Source organism: Rhinopithecus bieti, unplaced genomic scaffold (genome assembly GCF_001698545.2).
Source record: "Rhinopithecus bieti isolate Rb0 unplaced genomic scaffold, ASM169854v2 scaffold_46259, whole genome shotgun sequence".
NCBI classification, from domain to species: Eukaryota; Metazoa; Chordata; class Mammalia; order Primates; family Cercopithecidae; genus Rhinopithecus; species Rhinopithecus bieti.
In genome coordinates, this window is record NW_016818844.1 from 1,648,845 (window position 1) to 1,664,119 (window position 15,275).

The 15,275-nt window shown below is 43.9% G+C and overlaps 1 protein-coding gene across 1 annotated transcript in view; it reads left to right on the top strand.

Annotated features, from left to right (window-relative positions):
* Positions 1-14,178, top strand: part of PCNX2 (pecanex 2) — a 295,611-nt gene extending 281,433 nt beyond the window's left edge. Inside the window, exons 29-33 of the mRNA XM_017857713.1 lie at positions 1,292-1,420; positions 5,455-5,567; positions 7,135-7,275; positions 11,858-11,940; positions 13,925-14,178. Of these exons, the coding sequence (XP_017713202.1) occupies positions 1,292-1,420; positions 5,455-5,567; positions 7,135-7,275; positions 11,858-11,940; positions 13,925-14,178 (720 nt within the window). The remainder of the gene's footprint in view (positions 1-1,291; positions 1,421-5,454; positions 5,568-7,134; positions 7,276-11,857; positions 11,941-13,924) is intronic.
* Positions 14,179-15,275: the final 1,097 nt, after the last annotated feature.

A 15,275-nucleotide genomic window follows, 5' to 3' on the forward strand; every position in this document is an offset into this window, starting at 1 on the left:
CTTTTTTTTTTTTTAAGCTGACTTTGGACAATTTTTTTTAAAAGACAGTCTCACTCTCCCTAGGCTGGAGTGCAGCAGGGTGATCATAGCTTATTGCAGCCTCAGACTCCTGGGATCAAGTGATCCTCTTGTGTTAACCTCCCTAGTAGCTGGGACTAGAAGCACATGCCACCATGCCTGGCTAATTTATTATTTTTATGTATTTTTTTTTTATTTTATTTTTTTTGAGACGGAGTCTCGCTCTGTCGCCCAGGCTGGAGTACAGTGGCGCGATCTCGGCTCACTGCAAGCTCTGCCTCCCGGGTTTACGCCATTCTCCTGCCTCAGCCTCCCGAGTAACTGGGACTACAGGCGCCCGCCACATCGCCCGGAGTCTTGCTCTGTTGCTCAGGCTAGAGTGCAGTGGCGCAATCTCGGCTCACTGCAGCCTCTGCCCCACCGTGTTCCAGTGACTCTCCTGCCTCAGCCTCCTGGGTAGCTGGGATTACAGGTGCACATCACCATGCCTGGCTAATTTTTGTATTTGTAGTAGAGGCAGGGTTTGGTTATGTTGGCCAGGCTGGTCTCGAACTCCTGACCTCAGGTGATCTGCCCATCTCAGCCTCCCAAAATGCTGGGATTACAGGCATGAGCCACTGCACCTGACCACCTGGCTAATGTTTAAAACATGTTTTATGGAGATGGGGTTTTGCTGTGTTGCCCAAGATGGTCTTGAACTCCTGGGCTCAAATAATCCTCCCACCTTGGCTTCCCAAAGTGCTGGGATTGCAGGTATGAGCCACCATGCCCAAGCTGAAAGATGCCTTTAATTTGCTTGTTGATTGTGGACTTACAGTCAAGCAGTCAACCCACAGGGCTCCTTGTTAGAGAACAGAGGACTCTCCTTCACACTGGATCCGAGTTCTTCTTCTCTCCCTGCTCGACCATGCCTCTTCTTTGCATTGGAGAGTGTTAAGGTGGGCACCCATTTGACTGTTATCACTGCCCATCTTTATGACCTGAAGTGCCATATTTCAAATCCCAGAAAAGCAGGTCATCGGCCCATGTTGTAGGCCCTTTTCTCTCCTAAAATAACTTTTCCACTTTTATTTATTTATTTATTTTTTTCATGTCCAACCACAGCAGAAACTGCTTCAGGAAGCTGCGCGTTCCCTGTCTGTGAGGTCATCTTAGAGGGGACTGGATGACCACGTGGCTGACTTACAAAGCCACTGTCACTCTACATTTATGAGTCTGTGTTGGTACATATTGGAACCTGTGTGAAAGCTGAGTTAACTTCTTGCTCTTTCAGCCTTCAAAGACCCTGGACAGTGACGAGGACTCTCCCTTGGTGACCCTGTCCTTCGCCCTGTGCACCCTGGGGAGGAGAGCTCTGGGAACGGCTGCTCACAATATGGCCATGAGGTACCTGTGGGGAGAAGTTGGACTCTCTTAGGTACAGGCACCCACTTTTACATGTTTGACAGATTTTGTCAATAATTTTCTTTATTTTGAAGCTGGACTTATACTATTTTCAGATAGTTCTTTTCATAATAAATTATGTTGAGCCTGCAAGAACATTTTTTTGATCACTGCTCTTTTGGAGTATTTGATTTGGAAATATCATTCACATGGAAGAGTCAAGACCCAGGGATTCTGGGTATAGGACCTTCTGTGTTACAGAGGTCCTTGCAGATTTGCTGGGAAGATTCAATGAAATCATGCCTATGAAGTGCCTAGCCCGGTACCTAACAGAGGTGGTGCTCAATCAGTGTTAGTTCCCTTTCCCCTAATTGTCTTCATAAAAGAAAATCCTCACATGTGCGCTCTAGTCCAGACCCTACTTCACCCCGTCTCCTTGGGGCGCTGTTGAATTGGATGCTTCTTCTGTTTTCAAACCATTTCTCTACTGGGTCTCTCCCCTCAGTAGGCAAATAGCTCATGTCTGTCTTTTAAAGAACAAAACAAAATCAAACTCTGCTGGCTCTCTGGCACCCTGTGTCACTCAGGTGGTGTTGTCCACCAGAGAAACAGTACTCATGCCAAACTGCTCTTAAAATTTCATCAATCAGCTTCAAATCACCCAAATCAGCGGCCATTGCACAGATGTCCCCTTTTCAGCACTATGGGCCGTGGTGCTGAACTCTGCCTGCCTACAAAGTAGAATCACCTTGATGAGTGGTTCTCAACCCCACGTGCACATTAAAATCTCCTGTCAGGCTTTTAAGTATCCTGATTCCCAGGATATTTAATCAATTCTATCAGCACGTCTGTGGGTGGGACCACAAATTCCAAGTTTCAAAAGCTCCCAGGTGATGTCAGTGGGCAGCCAAGCTTGAGAACACAAACCTAGGGAGCTTAGAGAAGAAAGGGTGCCTCTACTTAGCCTCTGCCCCATCCCCGGGATGTTTTCTACTTGGACTTGCTTCATTGTGTCTATATTATATTGTTGATGGTGCTCTGCAAAAGGGGTTCTTTTGATATTGACTTGAGTGAGTTTTGTGTCGTTAGGTGGGATTATAAGCTTGTTAACGGCAAAACCCACCTGTCTATTTGTTTAGCAACCTTCACAGTTCTGGGTTGTCAGGTAACCAAGCCCAGGGAGACTTGCTGACTGTGTTTCCAAATGTCCTTCTTGAAAAGGGCAGCTGAGTCTACACTGGTGGCAAGTTGTTGGGAGGTATCATCAAGTAAGAATTGTGAGTTGATAAAGGGTAAAGTGTTGTGGCTGGCAGTGCTTTCCATTTCCCTCTGGAGGCAGTAGCCTGAAGTCACCAAGAGAGACAGGTAAGAACCGATGGTAGTTAGAATTTCTGATATCAACTACTCTTTCATCTCCCACGTCTCAGAATTTCATGATCCTTTTATAGGTGAGAAATGCCAAAAGTCTGACCCTTAAAGTCTCATGTTAATGCCTATTTTAGGCCAATCTCCTGGGGAGGAGCTGGCTGTCCTCCAGTCTCTCCCTGTCCTCTTACCTGACTCAGTCCCACACTGGACTCAGGGCATTCTCTTTGTGGCCATCTGGGACTAAGCTTGATGATTGCTGCAGGTCTAGCAGACGACTACTCTGTGGGCTTCATAAAACATTATGATGTAGCCCCAAGATCAGGCTCCTTATTAAATTGTAAGCAGAGAACAGGGTTTGAGAAGGGCTTCATAGGATCTTGCACTTAAAATCACAAAATGACTCTTGAGATATTCGTAGCACCTGGGAAGATGATTTCAAAAGCTCCTTTGTTGGATCAATTTGAAATGTCTTATAAACTTCAAGTTGCAAATATTATTTCATATCTAAGACATTTTCAAAGGCTTTTCAGTCTTGTTCTTTGTGTAACTTGTTCAGATATTCCTGATCCAGGCGTTTCTTGTTTGGTCCGCTTTATTTCTTTTCTTTAATTAAACGCCACGCTTACCAGCTGCTTTTTTAAACTTTGTTTTGATGGGACTTCCTTTGTTTCAGATAGTTTCTCATACTCGATGTCAACTCTACTTGCTGCAGACATGGTGATGAGGTAACTCTGGGGAGAATCCTCTCAGTATTCTAGGGAAACACTAGGTTATTTGGGTCTGGTTCACTTCATTGAGTTCACTTCACTGGTTCACTTTCACATAGAAAGATCCTCTAAGACACTTTCCTTTCAGTTTTTTTTTGCTTACAAAAGACAACTTCTTTTACATCCCACCCTAAGCCCATGGTCTGCAGTCATGAAGTTCTGACCTGGTTGGATATGCCTGGGGATCGGGGTGGAGGATGCAGTGGGAGGGGAGGTTGGAGCCTGGCAGGGCCCCACCACTCTTCAACCGACAGCTGGGATTTCTATTTAATCTGCTAGGGTGCCATAAATAGTTTGACTTGAAAAAAACAGTCTCCAGAGCTCAAACAAATTTTACGTGTAATTTTATAGATGTTGTTTAGGGAAAACTCTCAAACCATGTTTTCCTCTCTTCTCACACAAAACAACAACAATCATCAACACAGAAGACTTCTGTGGCCCCAAAATATATGGGATTACTCCCTGCAAGCAAGCAGCTCTGCACGCTAGCTGGGTGTCCTCCAGTTCACTTCTGACACTGACCAGAGCTGGTGTCAGATCCCACAGGTTGAAGGTTGAGGCCCACAAGTCTAGGCCGCCCAAACTTCTGACCGACTGGCTTCTACGTGAGGGGTCCCACAATTCCCTCTTTGGGGTCAATTAATTTGCTAGAGCAGCTCACAGAATCCAGGGAAACACATTTACTGGTTTATTATGAAGGATATTTTAAAGGATACAAACAAACAGCCAGATGAAGAGATGCATAGGGCCAGGTCTGGAAGGGTCTTGAGCACAGGAGCTTCCATCCCTGTGAAGTTGGGGTGCGCCACTCTCCAGGCAGGTGGATGAATTCTTCACCTTCCTATCTACCTGCACGTGTTCACTCTCTAGAAGCTCCTGGAACTCTGCGTCCTTTGGGCCTGTGATGGAGCGTCATTGGTTGTCCATGACTGAAACTTGGACAGCTGTGCAGAAATATGATTGGGCACCAAGGGCTTTACCTAAACCCAGCAAGGCCGGTCTGCTCAGATTCTTCTTGGCCTCTCTGTGCAGCATTCTTTTCTCCAGAATATGGGACAGGACCCTTTCTGGAATGAGGGTCTTATGACCCGCTGTCAGATTCGAGTCTTGCCTTGGCCAGGTAAAAGGAGAACAGGAGGTCACAGAGAGAGATTCTGTTTCATGAGGCCTGCTTCTAAGGCTGGAAGTGCCCCGCATTATAACAAAGGACTATAACAAGAGTTGTGGGAGTTATAAGCCTGGCACTGTGGATGAAAACCTATCTATCTATCAAATCATAATATCATAAATAATAATCAAATAATAATTTAATATATTTATTTAATATTTAAATAAAATCATTATATATATGTAAAATCATAATATCATGAATACACTCAAATTGCTTTGCTTTCCAAAAAAGCTGTTCCAACGTGCACTTTTAACAATAGTGTTTTGCCATGTGCTCACTAATGCTGGGTGTTCCATTGCTNAACCCACAGGGCTCCTTGTTAGAGAACAGAGGACTCTCCTTCACACTGGATCCGAGTTCTTCTTCTCTCCCTGCTCGACCATGCCTCTTCTTTGCATTGGAGAGTGTTAAGGTGGGCACCCATTTGACTGTTATCACTGCCCATCTTTATGACCTGAAGTGCCATATTTCAAATCCCAGAAAAGCAGGTCATCGGCCCATGTTGTAGGCCCTTTTCTCTCCTAAAATAACTTTTCCACTTTTATTTATTTATTTATTTTTTTCATGTCCAACCACAGCAGAAACTGCTTCAGGAAGCTGCGCGTTCCCTGTCTGTGAGGTCATCTTAGAGGGGACTGGATGACCACGTGGCTGACTTACAAAGCCACTGTCACTCTACATTTATGAGTCTGTGTTGGTACATATTGGAACCTGTGTGAAAGCTGAGTTAACTTCTTGCTCTTTCAGCCTTCAAAGACCCTGGACAGTGACGAGGACTCTCCCTTGGTGACCCTGTCCTTCGCCCTGTGCACCCTGGGGAGGAGAGCTCTGGGAACGGCTGCTCACAATATGGCCATGAGGTACCTGTGGGGAGAAGTTGGACTCTCTTAGGTACAGGCACCCACTTTTACATGTTTGACAGATTTTGTCAATAATTTTCTTTATTTTGAAGCTGGACTTATACTATTTTCAGATAGTTCTTTTCATAATAAATTATGTTGAGCCTGCAAGAACATTTTTTTGATCACTGCTCTTTTGGAGTATTTGATTTGGAAATATCATTCACATGGAAGAGTCAAGACCCAGGGATTCTGGGTATAGGACCTTCTGTGTTACAGAGGTCCTTGCAGATTTGCTGGGAAGATTCAATGAAATCATGCCTATGAAGTGCCTAGCCCGGTACCTAACAGAGGTGGTGCTCAATCAGTGTTAGTTCCCTTTCCCCTAATTGTCTTCATAAAAGAAAATCCTCACATGTGCGCTCTAGTCCAGACCCTACTTCACCCCGTCTCCTTGGGGCGCTGTTGAATTGGATGCTTCTTCTGTTTTTCAAACCATTTCTCTACTGGGTCTCTCCCCTCAGTAGGCAAATAGCTCATGTCTGTCTTTTTAAAGAACAAAAACAAAATCAAACTCTGCTGGCTCTCTGGCACCCTGTGTCACTCAGGTGGTGTTGTCCACCAGAGAAACAGTACTCATGCCAAACTGCTCTTAAAATTTCATCAATCAGCTTCAAATCACCCAAATCAGCGGCCATTGCACAGATGTCCCCTTTTTCAGCACTATGGGCCGTGGTGCTGAACTCTGCCTGCCTACAAAGTAGAATCACCTTGATGAGTGGTTCTCAACCCCACGTGCACATTAAAATCTCCTGTCAGGCTTTTAAGTATCCTGATTCCCAGGATATTTAATCAATTCTATCAGCACGTCTGTGGGTGGGACCACAAATTCCAAGTTTCAAAAGCTCCCAGGTGATGTCAGTGGGCAGCCAAGCTTGAGAACACAAACCTAGGGAGCTTAGAGAAGAAAGGGTGCCTCTACTTAGCCTCTGCCCCATCCCCGGGATGTTTTCTACTTGGACTTGCTTCATTGTGTCTATATTATATTGTTGATGGTGCTCTGCAAAAGGGGTTCTTTTGATATTGACTTGAGTGAGTTTTGTGTCGTTAGGTGGGATTATAAGCTTGTTAACGGCAAAACCCACCTGTCTATTTGTTTAGCAACCTTCACAGTTCTGGGTTGTCAGGTAACCAAGCCCAGGGAGACTTGCTGACTGTGTTTCCAAATGTCCTTCTTGAAAAGGGCAGCTGAGTCTACACTGGTGGCAAGTTGTTGGGAGGTATCATCAAGTAAGAATTGTGAGTTGATAAAGGGTAAAGTGTTGTGGCTGGCAGTGCTTTCCATTTCCCTCTGGAGGCAGTAGCCTGAAGTCACCAAGAGAGACAGGTAAGAACCGATGGTAGTTAGAATTTCTGATATCAACTACTCTTTCATCTCCCACGTCTCAGAATTTCATGATCCTTTTTATAGGTGAGAAATGCCAAAAGTCTGACCCTTAAAGTCTCATGTTAATGCCTATTTTAGGCCAATCTCCTGGGGAGGAGCTGGCTGTCCTCCAGTCTCTCCCTGTCCTCTTACCTGACTCAGTCCCACACTGGACTCAGGGCATTCTCTTTGTGGCCATCTGGGACTAAGCTTGATGATTGCTGCAGGTCTAGCAGACGACTACTCTGTGGGCTTCATAAAACATTATGATGTAGCCCCCAAGATCAGGCTCCTTATTAAATTGTAAGCAGAGAACAGGGTTTGAGAAGGGCTTCATAGGATCTTGCACTTAAAATCACAAAATGACTCTTGAGATATTCGTAGCACCTGGGAAGATGATTTCAAAAAGCTCCTTTGTTGGATCAATTTGAAATGTCTTATAAACTTCAAGTTGCAAATATTATTTCATATCTAAGACATTTTCAAAGGCTTTTTCAGTCTTGTTCTTTGTGTAACTTGTTCAGATATTCCTGATCCAGGCGTTTCTTGTTTGGTCCGCTTTATTTCTTTTTCTTTAATTAAACGCCACGCTTACCAGCTGCTTTTTTAAACTTTGTTTTGATGGGACTTCCTTTGTTTCAGATAGTTTCTCATACTCGATGTCAACTCTACTTGCTGCAGACATGGTGATGAGGTAACTCTGGGGAGAATCCTCTCAGTATTCTAGGGAAACACTAGGTTATTTGGGTCTGGTTCACTTCATTGAGTTCACTTCACTGGTTCACTTTCACATAGAAAGATCCTCTAAGACACTTTCCTTTCAGTTTTTTTTTGCTTACAAAAGACAACTTCTTTTACATCCCACCCTAAGCCCATGGTCTGCAGTCATGAAGTTCTGACCTGGTTGGATATGCCTGGGGATCGGGGTGGAGGATGCAGTGGGAGGGGAGGTTGGAGCCTGGCAGGGCCCCACCACTCTTCAACCGACAGCTGGGATTTCTATTTAATCTGCTAGGGTGCCATAAATAGTTTGACTTGAAAAAAACAGTCTCCAGAGCTCAAACAAATTTTACGTGTAATTTTTATAGATGTTGTTTAGGGAAAAACTCTCAAACCATGTTTTTCCTCTCTTCTCACACAAAAACAACAACAATCATCAACACAGAAGACTTCTGTGGCCCCAAAATATATGGGATTACTCCCTGCAAGCAAGCAGCTCTGCACGCTAGCTGGGTGTCCTCCAGTTCACTTCTGACACTGACCAGAGCTGGTGTCAGATCCCACAGGTTGAAGGTTGAGGCCCACAAGTCTAGGCCGCCCAAACTTCTGACCGACTGGCTTCTACGTGAGGGGTCCCACAATTCCCTCTTTGGGGTCAATTAATTTGCTAGAGCAGCTCACAGAATCCAGGGAAACACATTTACTGGTTTATTATGAAGGATATTTTAAAGGATACAAACAAACAGCCAGATGAAGAGATGCATAGGGCCAGGTCTGGAAGGGTCTTGAGCACAGGAGCTTCCATCCCTGTGAAGTTGGGGTGCGCCACTCTCCAGGCAGGTGGATGAATTCTTCACCTTCCTATCTACCTGCACGTGTTCACTCTCTAGAAGCTCCTGGAACTCTGCGTCCTTTGGGCCTGTGATGGAGCGTCATTGGTTGTCCATGACTGAAACTTGGACAGCTGTGCAGAAATATGATTGGGCACCAAGGGCTTTACCTAAACCCAGCAAGGCCGGTCTGCTCAGATTCTTCTTGGCCTCTCTGTGCAGCATTCTTTTCTCCAGAATATGGGACAGGACCCTTTCTGGAATGAGGGTCTTATGACCCGCTGTCAGATTCGAGTCTTGCCTTGGCCAGGTAAAAGGAGAACAGGAGGTCACAGAGAGAGATTCTGTTTCATGAGGCCTGCTTCTAAGGCTGGAAGTGCCCCCGCATTATAACAAAGGACTATAACAAGAGTTGTGGGAGTTATAAGCCTGGCACTGTGGATGAAAACCTATCTATCTATCAAATCATAATATCATAAATAATAATCAAATAATAATTTAATATATTTATTTAATATTTAAATAAAATCATTATATATATGTAAAATCATAATATCATGAATACACTCAAATTGCTTTGCTTTCCAAAAAAGCTGTTCCAACGTGCACTTTTAACAATAGTGTTTTGCCATGTGCTCACTAATGCTGGGTGTTCCATTGCTTCGGATTTTTCTAGTCTCTAGGTAAATGTGTGCAATGGTGCTAAAATATTAGACTCATTCCCATTCATGTCCAGATTATGCTGTGATAGGCAGAATAATGGCCTCCAAGGATGCCCATGTCCTAATCCCTGAAACCTGTGAGTAGGGGTAAAAAATGATATCTTGTTCTTATTTGAACTTATATTTCTATTAACAGTGAGGAATAAGAATCTTTCCTCATGTTTATTGGTCATTTATATTTGGTATGTCATCATTAATTAATTAGTAAAAATTATCACTGACTTGAAGTACCACTTTTGCTAGATACTATATCCCCGTACATAAATGGAGTACTTCTGGATTTGCTTCTGCTAAAGTGCTCAATTTGTCTGTTCTTACAATGATGCCATACTGTTTGGTTTACTGGAGTGATACATTGTTCCGACATCTGATAAGCCAAGTCCTCCTGTCTTTACTTTCTTCTCATCTTTTATAGTTTTCTGTTGGCATGCTAGTCTTGCTCATTTTCTCTTCAAGGTAAAGTTTTAGAATTTCCATTGGAATTTTGATGGAGATTGTATTTAATATACAGATTAATTTGAGAAAACAAAATGAGCATTATTTAATAATATGGTGTATCTTTCTGATTGCTCAGTTTTAAAACTCTTTTGGTAAAATTGTATCATTTTTGGAGATTTGTAATTTCTTAATGAGGTTGTTTCTAAGTATTTTACAGTTTTGTTGTGATTGTGAACAGAACCATTTCTTCTCTCACATTTTCCAATTGGTTACTTCTAGTGTCCAGGAAGTTATTTTTTAAGATTTATCCCATTCTGAGCACTTCTACTGAACTCTGTTATTAACATAATAATATTTCAATTAATTATCTGACTTTCTGGTGGAAAGAAAACATATCTAAAATGGTGACAGTTTGACTCTTTTCTTTTCAAGGTTTATAACCCCATTCTTTTTCTTAGTGGATTGGCTGAGGCCCCCAGCACCACTTTGCTGTTCGGCATCTGATGCTGCACTGCTGCTATAACAAGTTACAACACACTTGGTGACTTAAAGCAGTATACATTCAGTATATTTCAGTCTCAGAGGTCAGGGGTCCTAAATGGATTTCAGCAGACTATGGTCATGGTGTCTTCAAGACTGTGGAGCTTCCATCCCCTCCAGAAGGAGGCTCTGAGGGGAAAATCCGTTCCTTTTCTAGAGGCTGCTTACATCCCTGTGGCCCCTTTCATCTTCAAAGCCAGCAGTGTTGCATCCTGAAATCTCTCAGACTTGAACACAGGGTTCTGCCTTCCTCATTCACATCCTTATGATTACATTGGACCCACCCAGATACTCTCCTCATTTTAAGATCCTCAATTTAATCACATCTACAGAATTCCTTTTGCCTTGTAAGGTAACCTACTCACAGGTTTCAGGGATTAGGACATGGGCATCCTTGGGGGCCATTATTCTGCCTACCACAGCATCCTTGGCCTAATCCAGACATTAATGGGAATGAACCTAATATTTGAGCATTGAAAATGGGGTTTGGCACCATTGCACACATTTACCTGTGTAACAAACCTGCACATCCTGCACATATACCATGGAACTTAAAATTAAAATTAATTTTTAAAATGGGGTTTGGTTTAGGTTTCTATGAAACCACTGTTATGAAGGCAGGGAGTTTCTTTCTTTTCCTAGCTTGCTAAAGCTTTATCAAGAAAGGATGTTGAAGCTGAGCACGGTGGCTCACGCCTGTAATCCCAGCACTTTGGGATACTGAGGCAGGCGGATCACCTGAGGTCGGGAGTTCAAGACCAGCCTGACCAACATGGTGAAACCCTGTCTCGACTAAAAATGCAAAAAACAGCCATGCCTGGTGGCCGGTGCCTGTAGTCCCAGCTACATGAGAGGCTGAGGCAGGAGAATTGCTTGAACCTGGGAGATGGAGGTTACAGTGAGCCAAGATCGTGCCGCTGCACTCCAGCCTGGGCGACAGAGTGAGACTGTGTATCAAAAAAAAGAAAAAGGATGTTGAATTTGTATAGAATTGGGGGCCATAATTCAGATGATATTATTATTCTCCTTTAATCTATTAATGTTGTGTTACATTAGTAGATTTCCTCATGTTGAAACACCTTACAATTCCAAGATAAACTCTACTTGGTCATATTACTGTTTTTATACAATGATGGATTCAATGTGCTAATCTTTTTTTTTTTTTTTTTTTAAAAATAGGAGTTTAATTTTTTATTTTTTTTTTTTTTTTTTTTTTTTTTTTTTTTTTGTGAGACGGAGTCTCTCTCTGTCGCCCGGGTTGGAGTCTAGTGGTGCGATCTCCACTCACTGCAAGCTCCGCCTCCCAGGTTCACGCCATTCTCCTGCCTCAGCCTCCCATGTAGGTGGGACTACAGGCGCCCACCACCGCGCCCGACTAATTTTTGTATTTTTAGCAGAGACAGGGTTTCACCGTGTTAGCCAGGATGGTCTCGAACTCCTGACCTGGTGATTTGCCCGTCTTGGCCTCCAAAAGTGCCGGGATTACAGGCGTGAGCCACCGCACCCAGCCTCAATGTGCTAATTTTTTACTTAGTATGATTATATTCAAGTGCAAAGTAAGAATGGCTCATAATTGTGTGTGTTTGCATAGTGCTCTATGGTTGTATAATTTTTAAATGGGGAGTGTGTCCTTAGGTGTACTGTAGGAGACGCAACAAGTCATTGTTACATAGTTAGTGCTAAAGGACATCAGGTGATGGTGAATGCTGGCTCCCCAGGTAGGTCTTAAAGATACGCTTCACTTGACGGATTTGTTGGGGGAAATGTCTTGACTTTACAAAAGTGACATAGATTTGATGGATAGTCCTGAAGAAGGAAAAATATATGCATGCAAAATTAGGGAAAACGAGTAAATTTAAAATCATCTTAAATGAGATGCCAAATACAAGTGAGCAACAGACTACCTTTATCTAAATTGTCTTTAAATAAAATGTTGATATGTTATGGAGATGGAATGGGTTCATATGGATGTGACAAGAAAACACTTACATTTTTTAGATTTAAGGTTTGAGACATACCTTCTTGGAAAACTGTGTCTCCCGCTGAAGAAAGCCATCCAGATATAATGAGATGTTTTAGTAGGAAGTCAAAATAGTTTCAGTGACCACAGAGGCTATGAGATGGTTGGATTACTGTCTTCAAATACATGAAAGGTGATGAGGCGGATTCTAGCTGATGCTCCATCTATAGAGGTTAGGAGAAGATGGCTGCATTTTACAGAAGCAACAGGTTTGTTTGTGAAAGAAAATTTACTGACTCCAGGTAGAGTAAGCTTCTAAGAGGATAGAAAATTTAAGGCACATTTGATCTTGAAAAGTGATAGGGAAACAAGCCAAACCGAAGTGTGCTCTGCCAAGCCCTGGCATGCTGCTTTGTGGCAGGAGGTCACTGTTGTGGTCTGAGGTCACTCCATCTACCATCTACACACTCCTCCCACTCACAGCGTGTTGAGGAAATATTCTCTTCAGAAATCTAGGACATCATCTCAACTTCTCCTCCTGAACTTCCACTGGAGATGAGGCCTCACACTGGGGCCAGCTGTCATGTCACAGCGGATCATCTTGTAAAGGAAATTAAGGTCCATTTGCCAGACTAAGGAAACTCAGAAATCAGAATCTAATAAAGTAAACAGGATGCAAGATCTGACCTAGGAGATTAAAATCATGTTATCAGCTAAAATCACAATCTTGGAACTTGAGAAAAATATCTAAGTTTAAAGCATAGGGGAAAAAAAAATGATAGCCTACAAAGGAGCAGAAGTTTCTGGAACCTTAAATTCTAATGCAGTGTGGCAAGGCCCCTCCCACCCCGGCCTGGCGTATGGGCTCTCCTCCAGGTTCCAGCTCCCTGCTTCTCTGAATTGTCTTGGCATCTTTAGGAGACCGCGGGTTCTCTGGTCCCGTGACTCCAAACCTCAGAATCACCGAGGGAGCTTGATCAGAATACAGACCCCAAACTCCATCGCAAACCAGTGACATGGACTCTCTAGATCTTGGATTTGGAAATCTGTGATTTTGAACAAGCTGCCGAGTGATTGATTCTTCTATAGCCAGCCCAGCCCTGGTCATCAGGCCGGGCTTATGAAGGATTTTGCGTCAGACAGTAGTAGTTGATCCGCTTGATGTGGAGCCTCCGAGCAGAGAACTATTGCTGCTAAAACATCATGAGGTGAAACATACTTTAAAAATATATTTTTAATTAAATTTTGCATTTTAGTTATTTCTCTTTTGTTAATTATTATTTCACACTTATGATTTATTTGAAGCAATATCACCAATATCACTGAAATCCTTTAGCCAACATAATTTATTTCCAGTGATTATATGAGATTCTGCAATTCGAACGTGCTTAGTTTGAAGCCACGGTGGCCTGGATATTGACTGCTGAAATATACTAGTTCAGGGGTGAAAATAACAATAACAGTATCAGTGAACACTTACAGCGGTGCCCACTGGGTACTGGGCAGAGTGCTAATGTGAGTTAGGAGAGTTAATGCGTTTCGTCTTCTCTGAAAGCATGAGAGACGATGAGATAGGTATTATTGGCTCGATTTCACAGCTGGGATATCTGAAGCACAGAGAAGTGATTTGTGCGGGTCTCACCACAGAGTCATGCCCAGACTCCAGAGTCCTCGCTCCTACTGGCCACACTGTCCCGCTGTCCACAACATCTCCCAGCAGTTAATCTCCATCTGCTCTGCAGGAACGCACCACACTCTCCCCAGGTCTGCATGGACACTTCCCTGGGGTGGCCCAGCTGCTCCAGAGCACCCACCTTCTTACCTATACACGCTTCCTTGTGGACCTGTCCTGTGCTGGGTTGTGATGCTGCGAGCTGCTGACGGCGCCTGCTGTGGGCATCATGGCTCTGATGTTCAGTGTGGCCTGAGCTCAGGGATGCTTCACCCCTGGGATGGCATCTTGCCCTTTCCTGCCAGCCCAGTGCCTTTGCCATAGGCGGTGCTGCCACTGTGCACCCTCCATACCCAGCTCACTCGGACACATCTACTGAGTCATTGAGGACATAGGCTTTGATCCTATAGGACAAGGTGAACACTGGACACTGGGGTGTATTTGGAATTGTCCCCCCCCCCCCACCAACAGGCACCCATTGTCTGCAGACCCCACTTGTGCACTGGGTCACCCATGGAAAGAAATTCCTAGCAAGACCCTCACCAAGTCTCTAAATATGCCTGGCAGTAATTGATCATATGAGTGAACACAGAAAGAAATTGATGATAATGAGGGCAAGAGACAAGTATCAGAGCCAAGATTTAAGCTTCAGTTTGGAGCTCCTGGCTCCCATCCCTCCAACCCTGTAGGCCCATATGCTGCCTCTCAGTGCAGCACCTGAACTCTAGAGGAAGTGAAGCACCTTGGAGCTATTTGGGGGACATCACGTGTTCTTTACCGTGTGTTTTTTCTGAATGTTCTTTACCAGGTAGGAGAGAGCTGGGATCCCAACCAGGGGTTGTCTTGATTTTAGAGCCAATGGAGTAACTTCCTGGATAAAGAGTTTATGAAAGCGGTATTAATACACTCTCAATTCAGGGTCTGTGCAGAGTATACACACCAGTTAGGAGGATGACATGGGGATGAGTTCAAGAACTATACTCACAGCACTTTCAGTGTTGTGGCTCAACGGAAGCCTTTAAAGGGATTAGTTCATTCTCACACAGCTGTGAGCAGCCTTTAAGAAGATGACTCAGGGCCAGACGTGGTGGCTCATGCCTGTAATCTCAGCACTTTGGGAGGCTGAAGCGAGTGGATCTCTTGAGGTCAGGAGTTCGAGACTAGCCTGGCCAACATGGTGAAACCCCGTCTCTACTAAAAATACAAAAAAATTTAGCCGGGCATGGTGGCAGGTGCCTGTAATCCCAGCTACTTGGGAGGCTGAGGTGCGAGAATCACTTGAACCTGGGAGGTGGAGGTTGCAGTGAGTTGAGATCACGCCACAGCACTCCAGCCTGGGCAAGAGAGAGAGACACCGTCTCAAAAAAGTAAATTATAAAGAAGAAGATGACTCTAGTTACACATTATAAAAGCAACTCCAC